Genomic DNA, 10,989 nt, shown 5'->3' on the forward strand with positions numbered 1-10,989 from the left:
AGTACTTAAGGAATTCAGACATTCCATACTTAATATAATATTTATTGTCTTGTCATTTGTCAATAACATATGTTCCAACCATAGGAAATATAACCTACTGATCTAGGCTTTCCTTTTTCTAAACTAGAGTAGCATTTCCTTATCAAGCATCTTCTAAAATTCTTTGTTCTTCCTCATTTAGCTGATGCTAAGAATGAGACTTCCTGGGAGACATGAATATGCAATTCATGAATATCATATTTGGGCAATGTCCTGAATATTACATCATCCTTTGGTTTCCTACTTTATAGAATCACTACTACTTACCCAAACTAAAAATAGTGATTTACAAATTCAGAATCTGATAGAAAATGGGGAAAAACATAATCAACAAACACAAATGCAGTATTACTGAGTTCCTGTTATTTTTAAGGTTTTATGTTTGGTACTGTGTTGAATGTGTAAAAACTGCTTCTGAACTTTCTCATTCCATTAAGGTTTTGGTACACCACAAAGTAAGATAAGGCATGTCTTAGTCCGTTCAGTCTGCAATAGCAAAAATACCAGCGATGGGCTGGTTTATAAACAACAGAAATTTATTTCTCATAGCTCTGGAGGCTGTGAAGTCCAGGCTTAACGTGCCAGCAGGTTCTGTGTCTGATAATGGCACTTTTCCTTGATCATAAATAGCCATTTTTACTGGGCTCTCACATGGTGAAAGGGGGTGGGAGCTCTCTGGGTCTCTAAGGGCACTAATCCCATTCATGAGGGCGCCACTCTCATGACCTGATCACCTCCCAAAAGGCCTCATCTCCTAATGCCATCATATTGGGATTGGGTTTCAACATATGAATTTTGGGGAGACCCAAACATTCACTTCATAGCAAGGCACAATCTCTATCTACAAGTATCTTGTAATTATAATATCATAAGAATGATTGATATGAATGATTGATGATGATGATATGATTATACCATATAATCATATGAATCATTATATCCTATGAATATATTATCATTAGGAGGATAATATAGTCGTCACATGAATCGTCAATTAGGTAAATTAGCAGCACAAGGCAGACGGTAGACCTCAAATTTAGTGTTTGTAGATTCCCATTGTCCTGTACATATTATATATTAATTCCCCAAACCAACTTTTGAAAGCTTTATGGTGTCATAACCTAGAACAGTGTCCCACTCAGTTACTCAATAAATATATTTTTGAGTGAACAGGTGAATGTTGCTGCTGCCAGCCAACAGTTTACTTCTAACATTATCCCCACAGGGCAATTATGGGTATTTATGTAACTCTTTGACTATTTTTTCTCTTCTTGCTTATCTTATTTTATAAAAAGGAGAATGAGGCCCCAATGATGAGTGTAATTCTTATAAATGTAATACAGTGGAACAAAAAGGGAAACTGTTTCCATTTTCTGAAAAAATGAAAGTGGTGTATCTATAGCCCCAATCAGGTAACTGGACTGTTAAGCTGTGAAGTAAAAGAGTGGACAATATGTATAAAATGCTTACAAAATGCTGAAGTATATCACCAAAGTACATGTCTAAAATGTAAGATGTATTTGGATATTTTTAATTTCTTGGCTCTCTTTGAATGAACCTCTTCCCCCTTTATAACATGTGAGTATGTTGTTTGCTTCCACATTCAACTTGCTGTGGCATGCGGTGTGCTTCTGGTAGGGGATGATTCACGTGGGTCAACTGGGCAGGACTCTCACTCTAAAGAGGGACAGAACCTGGCAGACTGCATCATCTGGAAAGGAGGTGAACTTGGGCTGAAGCTGGGAGAATGGAGCAAGTATTAGATACACAAAGAGGCAGTGGATGAAGGAAGCATGCCTAAAGAGAATTGTCTGCAAAGTACATGAAGGTGGAATGCACAAAGTGCGTGAGCATCAACCAGGGAGGAGTCTTGTCGACTGAATTCGTGTGAGCACGCAGGAACAGAAGATAAGATTGGGAAGGTAAGAACAGAGTCAGTCAGCCTCAGCTTGGACTTTTCTAACAGGAATAAGGAGCCATTGAAGGTTTCTGGGTCAATTAGGGATACTTCAGAAAAGTTCTTCTGGAAGATATATGTAGGTAGGATTGAAAAAAATTTTAGGAAAAAACTGTGAAGATAGTTAGAAAGTTGATGGTTAGTTTTATGTCAACTTGACTGGGCTAAGGGATGTTCAGTTGGTAAAACATTATTTCTCTGTGTGTCTATGAGAGTGTTTCCAGAAGAGATTGGCATTTGAATCAGTGGACTGATTAAAAAAGATTGTCCTCTCTAATGTGAGAGGGCATCATCCAATCCCTTGAAGGTCTAAATAAAACAAAAGGGTAGAGGAAGAGCAAATTTTCTCTTTCTGCTTGAGGTAGGCCATCTCTCTTCTCCTGCCCTCAGACATGGGACCCTTGGTTCTCAGGTCTTCAGACTTGGGCTAGGACTTGTACCATTAGCTCTCCTGGTTCTCAAGTTTTTGGGCTTGGGCTAAAACTACACCACCAGCTATCCTGGGCCTCCAGCTTGCCGACAGCATATTGTGGGACTTCTCAGCCTCCATAATCTTGTGAGCCAATCTCTCATAATAAATCTCTTTCTATATATCTATCTATATCCTATTGGTCCCGTTTCTCTGGAGAACCCTGACTAATACAGAAGGCTATAGAATGGACTAAGACAGCATGGAGTATGAGCAAAAGTAATGAGGGCTTGAGCTAATGTAAGAACTAAAAACAAAAAGAGAGAGATAATAATTTATTCTATATTTCAAAATATCTAGAAGAAATGCTTTATAATATTCACAACACAAAGAAATTATTGTTTGAGGTGGTGGATATCCCAATTACCCTGATTTTATCATTACACATTATATGCATGCATTGAAATACCACATTTACCCCATAAATATGCACAACTATTATGTATGAATAAATTAAAAACAAGAGAGGTATGAGAGACGTCACCAAAGAAGAACGAAAAGACATTGGTGTCCTGTTGGATGTGAAGGGTGAGGAATACATCTAATGTAGCTTCAAAGGTTTGTGTCTGAGCAACACTAGAAAAGTGCCATTAATGAAATATGAAAATCAGAAGTGGAAACTCAAAAGTGAGAGTAAATGATGCAGGAGATGAAGGAGATAGGAGCCATTATATGCTTCAGTTTGACTTCCTGAGCTTGACGCAATGACAGGCTAGTCAGTCAGCTGGAGAAATGCCCATTTTAGAAAGTTAAAGGACATTCTAAGGGCATAGGCCCGTTTGGGGACCAAACTGAGTTCAGTTTGTCTTTGGTGCCCCCAGGTACCTTTCTTGAGCTCATCTCAGTCCCAAGGGCCTAGGACTCTCGTCTTCCCCAGTTTCTCCTCCCTGACCCACGGATCCCCATCTTGGAGACCTATTTAAATGCCCTGCCATACCCAAGCTAGCCTTCTGCCTAGGGGACTGGCATGCAGCCACTGAACTCCAGGCAGTTAGGATGCCCTGCACGCCACAGACAGACCTCCCCTCCAGTATCTCCCGGCCTGGCCTGGAGTCCTCCTGCTCTGCCTCCCTCAATAAGATGTCCCTGCATCATAACAAAAGAGTACTCAGGATAGTACACTGCGCTCATCAGTTGGCTCCCAACTGAGCCAAATCCCCCTGCTCTGGCATGTCTCACACTCCACTTAGCAGATCAGGGACTAAGCCTTGGCCTTCCTCCTGCCTGTCTCATCCTCCAAATTGACAGTAAAGACCAAATAAGTGGTGTACACCCATTGTGTCCAAGTATAAGTACATATATACCCAATCCAACAGATGCACTGGGAAAATGAAGTTCTCCAGGAATGCCTCTAGATGTGTGTCAGCGGCAGAGGGAGATTCCCTGAAGCTGCTGTAATCAGTTTTATTGAGAACAGCAGTTCTTCAAGAAAGTAGCACTCAGCGGGGGTTATTTTGGTAATGGTGATGTGTGTGTATGTGTGTGTGCTTCCAAGATATATACACTGAACTAGCAGGTTTTTCATGAAGATAAAGGTGGATAAACTCTCATATGGGATCACAAGGTCAAAGTCGATTATGGATCAGAAAGTTTGTGAAACATTCAGACAAAAGTGAAAAAGCACAGTCACTAGGCAGGTAGAAAGTAACCTCCAAGGTCAGGGAAGGTGGGACTTGGCATATGCTAAATTTTGAATGTTTGTCCCCTCCAAAACTCGTGTTGAAATTTCATAGCCATTGTGACAGTATTGGGAGGTGGGACCTTTAAGAGATGTTTAGGTCACGAGGGTTCTACCCTCAAAGGTCCACCCCTCTTGTTCTCTCTCTCTCTCCACCCCTCTTCTACCACCTGATGACTTCTGCCATGTTATGACCCAGCTAGACGGCCCTTGCCAGATGCCAGCACCTTAACATCGAACTTCCCAGCCTCCAGAACTGTGAGCCAACAAATTTCTGTTCATTATAAATTACCCAGTGTTGGGTATTCTGTTAGAATAACACAAAATAGGGAAAGACAGCGTGAAAACTCCAGCTTCTACACTACAAGTTCTCTAGGTCATACCTTGTATAGACTCTAGCCTCCCTGTTTGGCAGGCAGTGAATGGTAATAGATGATTGAGCGATGAGTGTATGGAACCTTCTGAATGCTTGTTTATGGTCAGTTGGAGGCAATAATTGTTCAAATGGCTTATATTTTTTCATTGGTATCAATTCCTTCCCTCTTTCAATCTAAACCTCCTTCTCTAAAAGTGTCTGCATTTTAAATTAAGGCTGCTAGAAGAGGACAATATTTAAACCAAGGAATAGGCCAGGTGCAGTGACTCAAGCCTGTAATACTAGCGCCTGGGAGGCCAAAGTGGGAGGATCACTTGAGCTCAGTAATTTGAGACTAGCCCAAGCAAGAGCTAGATCCCATCTCTACTAAAACTAGAAAAAAATTAGCTGAGTGTCAGAATACGTGCCTGTATTCCCAGCTACTTGGGAGGCTGAGGCAGGAGGATCCCTTGAGCCCACAAGTTTGAGGTTGCAGTGAGCTATGATGATGCCACTGCACTTTAGCTACGGCAACAGCGCGAGACTCTGTCTCCAATAAATAAGCAAACAAACCAAAGAATAAAGTGCATTATGAAAGTTCGAGCATTGGGAGAATAAACCTTGGGACATTAAACCCTTCTGCATGGGAGGACAAATAAAATTTTGCTGTTCTGAAGAGGCTTTACTCCCTCTGATATACCATTTATATATTGTCAGACTTCTCAAAACACCCTTTACATGACTAGTGAACTGCATGTTCAGCATTATCTAATTTCCTCATAAATCTCTTGCCTTTTAATCAGCTAAGTGGCTATCTACTGAATTTCCCTGATTTATTGATATCTTTTGAGGGCTGAGGATATGTCCAGATACTAAGTGATTAAATGTAGACGAAATGGCACATCACCGTAATTATTAATATAATAGAAAAGGGAATCGTGACTATGCATACATAAGACCCACAGAGGTGAACTGTAGACAGCTTCTTAAAAGGGCAGGCTCCACAGTTGCAGAGAAAACTGTACTACCGAGCTAGTTTTTCCAAGAAAATCTTCCCAACAGCTCTCATTAGAGATGTATTTGCATTCGCTGGCTCAGCAGTTCCGAAGGAACTATGACCCGCTGCGAACTCACTGAGTGGCGACTTTGGCTGCTGACTAAACTGAAAGGTTAAAATCACAGATTCTCTTTGCACCCTTAGCCACCAAACTGTGTGACCTCTGAGGGATGTTTAAACTTTTCTGAGACCCCAATTCTTCAACTGTTAACCAAAAGGCAATCCCTGCTGAAGACAGTTATGATAATACTCTCTTTAAAAACAAAAGAAAACACTTTGATTTAACAGGACATAATGCAGGTGCTATAAAATGAGACAGATTATTGTTTATGTCACAGGTCTTTGAGTTGTTACAATTGTTAAAGCACCACCTGCTGGAAACTCCACTGGTAAGAGGCTGGTATCAGAATATGTCAACTGCCTGTCCACAAAAGAGAACTTAGTTTCAAAATACAAATAGTAACAATGGCACCAGCAAAGCCCTCTCATCTTACAATGTAACCATAGTCTAGTTGCGTAATATATTAATAATATTATACATCTACACTACAGAATAATGTAGCAACACTATTACACTATTCAGTATGATGAGTTTTTTAACATCATGAATATCTACAAGAAATACTAAAAATTGATAACTATTGCTTAATAGGCCAGAAAAGGATTTAAAGGAAGTTATCAACAAAAGAACGTGCTGTGTTTCAAAAGCTGTGCTTGGGCCTCAGGGATCAGCACACGTGTAGATAGATGGTTTCTTATCTCCATTAATGGATTTTATGATAAAAATCATCATTAAAAGATTCTTTATGAAAATTAATGGTTTGTTATCAAATGTATTTGTGATTTTAAACATTGCGATAACTTAGGACTGTTAATCTTTGTAATAAGAAATTCATATTATATCAACAATTTCTCAGATAGTCTAATGAGAACAAGGTAAACCTGCCTCAGTAGTTCTAGGATAGGGCCTGAGAATCTATTTTTTTTATTATTTATTTATTTATTTTTTTTTTTTTCTTTTTTTTTTTTGACACCAACTTGAACCAGAGAGAACATACAGTTTTAAAAGCATCTCCAGTGTTTCTGACATTCTGCCAAGTTTAGGAAGTAGTAATAAACTAGGAATCTAACACTACTGGGCATAAAACTGAGACAAATTGTATCACCTTCCTATGCCTTTGCTTATTTATCTTTAAAAAGGGAACTAGGGGAAAAAAGTAAAAAAGGGAATTGGACTAGATAATAAGCCCTTCCATGGGTCAGAGGTCAAGGTTTTCAAATTCCTTGATTATTGACATTATTAGGCAAATTTAAACTACTTGTACACAGTAAACACTCAACAAATATTTGTTTAGTGAGGAGGGACACAAATCACAGTTATAAGGAGCGACTTAAGGATTTTCCAAGAACACTCAGACTCAAGTGGGATAATTCAATTGCGTGAAAATATTAACATTTACTTACAGTGATATATTTTCCAATTTGATATGTACTTCAAAGTTTTCTTTAAAATGTTTAATTTTATGTTTTCATTTGAATATGTAAACAAAGGATATCTCTAGAAGTGAACAGAGATAAACTGAGATTTAGATGATTCTCTAGAGTTAAAAAAAATGCTGCCTCCTTTTTCTGAAGTCCATCAAATGTGTAGGTATGCTAAACACCCAAATATGTAACCAAAGACCTTGTGAACGGCACTGGCAGCTAAACAGCAATCTTACAGATGGAGGATCACCAACCACAGGTTTGACTGCAGCCGTCACTGATGCGAATAAAATGAAACAATAAACAAAACAGCACACATCAAAAAAAAAAAAAATCAGTGTGCTAATCAAACCAAAAATCTTCCCAAAACAGCCAAACATTTTAACATAACCTTTTCCATTCACTGACAGTTGTTAATGAAAACCAAACATAAAAGACAGTTTTAATTTGTTGCAGAGAATGAAAGACCATTTCACTTAAAGTAAAAATTTCACCACGATAATTCAGAATTGGAAAGTGTGTATTCCTGCAAATGATCTGTGAGCTCACTCTCCTGAATTCCCTTCAATCGCGGCATAGCCCCCAAATATTGATAGGTTTCCCTCACCTTACAGAAGACATGACTCTAAAAAGTTGAATATGAAGAAATTTCAAATATGTTAAGTCATTGAAATCCACAAGAGGAACTGGTTAATCAAAGAAACCACATAGTGAATGTACTCCCGTGAATTCAAAGTCCTTTAATAATATGATCCACCATTTCTTATCATATTATTACAAAAAATTTACACACAGAATTTTCTTAAACTGGCATTTTGTTGGTTGACACTATACTGATGCTACATGTTAACATTCTGCATTGAGGAAGTATCATAAAAATCTCACGACATTACAAATATTTGTTAAGAAGTAGTGTAGTATCTTCTTTTAACAATTGAGGGCTCCTCCTAGGCATACTCTTCTCTGAGAAATTACTTTTGTGTTTTCATTTTGATGATAATCTATTTTTTTCTACCAGTTATAGAAACAAAGTTTTCTCCTTATTGCAATAATTTGCAGTACGACTTAGTTTGCTGATCTGATGCTTAATATTATAAAATGAGATCGACAGAAATATTCCAGGGGGTCATGAGAATTTTTCAGAAAGGATGGTGTAATTCATTTACTTGGGTCTAAGAAATCTTGGAGAATAGGATCTGGGACTGAAAATGTGGAAGAGACGTCCAGTGTCACAGGCTTTGAGAGCAGAGAGAGTTTGCTCTGGGATCTGGAATGAAGAACGGGGGAGGAATTAAAAACAAAAAAAATGTAGCTAGGTGCAGTGACTCACGCCTCCAATCCTAGCATTTTGGGAGCCTGAGGTGGGAGGATCACTTGAGGTCAGCAGTTGGAGACCAGCATGAGCAAGAGTGAGACCCCGTCTCTACAAAAAATGGAAAAAATTAGCTGGGCGTTATGGTGCATGCCTGTAGTCCCAGGTATGTGGGAGGCTGAGGCAGGAGGATCCCTTGAGCCCAGGAGTTTGAGGCTGTAATGAGCTATAATGACACCACTGCACTCCAGCCTGGGTGACAGAGCGAGACCCTATCTCAAAAAAAAAAGAGAGAGAGAAAAGAAAAGAAACAATTAGGAGAGGGTTCCTAGGTTTATTGCACCCCAGCTTAAGGCTCCTGTAGTACTCACACTTGAACCTCAGGACCTCTCAAGTGCTGCCCCATCCATTTTTCCACCATAGGCAATTGTCACCAGGACCCATATGCCAAAGGCCACAAGGCCTACAGACAATGACTGCCTCCCCAGGGCAAAAACCCAAAGCCTCCAACCAAGGAAAGCTACCCCTGACCACAGAGCCCAGCCCAGCCAGGCTGCTTTCAGGCCCGGTCCTGAGGCCAGCTCACTCCTGGGTCTCCCTCCAGTCCTGCTCTCCCACATGTGCCTCTGGGACCCCTGTGTGGTGCCTGCACCTCGTCTCCCAGACACTAATAGGTATTAGTCCTCAAACACACAGAAACACAATCCTAGCCTTGGGTTCTGCTCTCTTTCGGTATTTCTACATTTGATATGCAGTTTAACATTCCTTCCTAAAATCTAACCCCTGGATCCAATCCAACGACCTAGAGTGTTCACTCCGAGTCCGGTATTTCCCCGTGTGTCCCCCGGGCAGTCGGCAGGCTCTGCTTTGTCCTGGTGGGGCACGGGTGTGCGCCGTCCTCTCCAGCTACAAGGCCACCGAGTGGGTCTCCTGGAGGTTCTCCTCTAGCTTCAGTCCCAGGTTGTCGATCCCAATGCTGGTGACCGCAGGCACCGTGCTTTCAGGCGGCTCTGCCGTGCGAGTCGGCGTGGAGCAGTACAGGATAAAGCCCAGCATGATGACGGTGAAGGACAGGATGTAGAGTCCCGAAAACTAGGAGAGAAAAACAGGCAAAAAAGTGCTCCCTCATGTCCATCTTTGCTGCTGCCTTTCGCCTGCTGTGCTTTGAGGGCTACCTTCTCCTAACCTTTTTCCTGAAAGCTGCCTGAGGAGATGTTAACACCCAAAACCCTCCCAGCCATACTGGTGAATGGAAGGCCTCTGGCAACAGCACCAGGCACCTCGGCCAGCTAGATCCTTGGATCTTTAGGAGAGATGGGACTTTGCCTTTCTCTGCGTTGATCCAGCCGCACCCCACCCTGAAAGTAGTCCCACTTAGTGGAGAAAGTAAAAGGTCAGCATGGACACCATGGGACAGCCCAGTTCAGACCCTAGACACGACTTCACACTATTGGTATGAAACGAAACATAGGACCTATGATATTAATAGAATGTGGATATACACATGCAACATCTGCTCAACAGCCTCTCAACGTATGCTATTCTAATGAAATTCATTTTGTTAAAATTTAATAGACTATCTTGTCTCTGTAGGCAAGTAGGTTTTTTGCTTTGGCTTTTTTGCTTTTTGTTTTTTGGGGATTTTTTGAGACAGAGTCTCACTCTGTTGCCTGAGCTACAGTACAGTGGCCTCATCATAGCTCACTAAAAACCTCAAGCTCCTGGGCTCAAGAGATCCTCCTGTCTCAGCCTCCTGAGTAGCTGGGACTACAGGCACATGCCACCACTCCTGGCCTCAAGTGATCCTCCCACCTGGGCCTCCCAAAGTGCTATGATTACAGGCATGAGCCACTATGCCTGGCCCTAGACAAATGGTGTATAATAAAATTTACGGCAGGCTGGGCAGATTCAGATTTCTAGAGCCAGAAAGAGCCTAAGACATCACTTTTCAAAAGAGTTTGAAGCCCAAAGAAGTGACCGATATAAGGTTCAGTGAAGACAACCACAGGGAACAGAGCCCAACAGGAGGCATCTCCTAACCTCTCTGCTCTGAGAAGGACTAATTCTAGCAGGATCCCCTTGTGACAACACACCACAAGGATAGACAGAGTTTTTGGTGACTTTCTTCAACCTGCCCCTTTTTAGGACTGAAAACAACCACCCAGAACAAAACGCAGTGAGGACAGAACACTAATCCATTGGGTGTGTATGCTGAAAATGACATTCTGACATACCCCAAGAGTTTAAATAAATTATATTAAGTACTTGTATATTTGCTTTTATTTGAATTGGGGATCCATACAAAAGTTCAAGTATTAAATAAATCAATATCTGTTTTTAATTGCATGATAAACAAAGCATAGAAAGAAAGTAGCTAATGACTGACCAACAATGGTAGAGTAAAAATTAGGGAAATTATATAGCACAACAAATGTGTAATTACATATCCCAGATTTTTTTTTTTTTATGGAACAAGCAAACTCAACTTATGAATGGTCCTGCTAACCTGATTTTAAAGTGAAGAATGGGGACACACTATTTGAATTGGGGACCCATACAAAAGTTCAAGTATTAAATAAATCAATATCTGTTTTTAATTGCATGATAAATAAAGCACAGAAAGAAAGTAGCTAATGA

General features: G+C 40.5%; 1 protein-coding gene across 1 annotated transcript in view; it reads right to left on the minus strand.

Moving 5' to 3' along the window:
* Nucleotides 1-9,258: 9,258 nt before the first annotated feature.
* Nucleotides 9,259-10,989, minus strand: part of SLC35F2 (solute carrier family 35, member F2) — a 56,955-nt gene continuing 55,224 nt past the window's right edge. Inside the window, exon 6 of the mRNA XM_012659125.1 lies at nt 9,259-9,444. Coding sequence (XP_012514579.1) covers nt 9,259-9,444 — 186 coding nt within the window. The remainder of the gene's footprint in view (nt 9,445-10,989) is intronic.

This window comes from Propithecus coquereli, unplaced genomic scaffold (assembly GCF_000956105.1).
Source record: "Propithecus coquereli isolate 6110/MARCELLA unplaced genomic scaffold, Pcoq_1.0 Scaffold6, whole genome shotgun sequence".
Classification (NCBI taxonomy): Eukaryota; Metazoa; Chordata; class Mammalia; order Primates; family Indriidae; genus Propithecus; species Propithecus coquereli.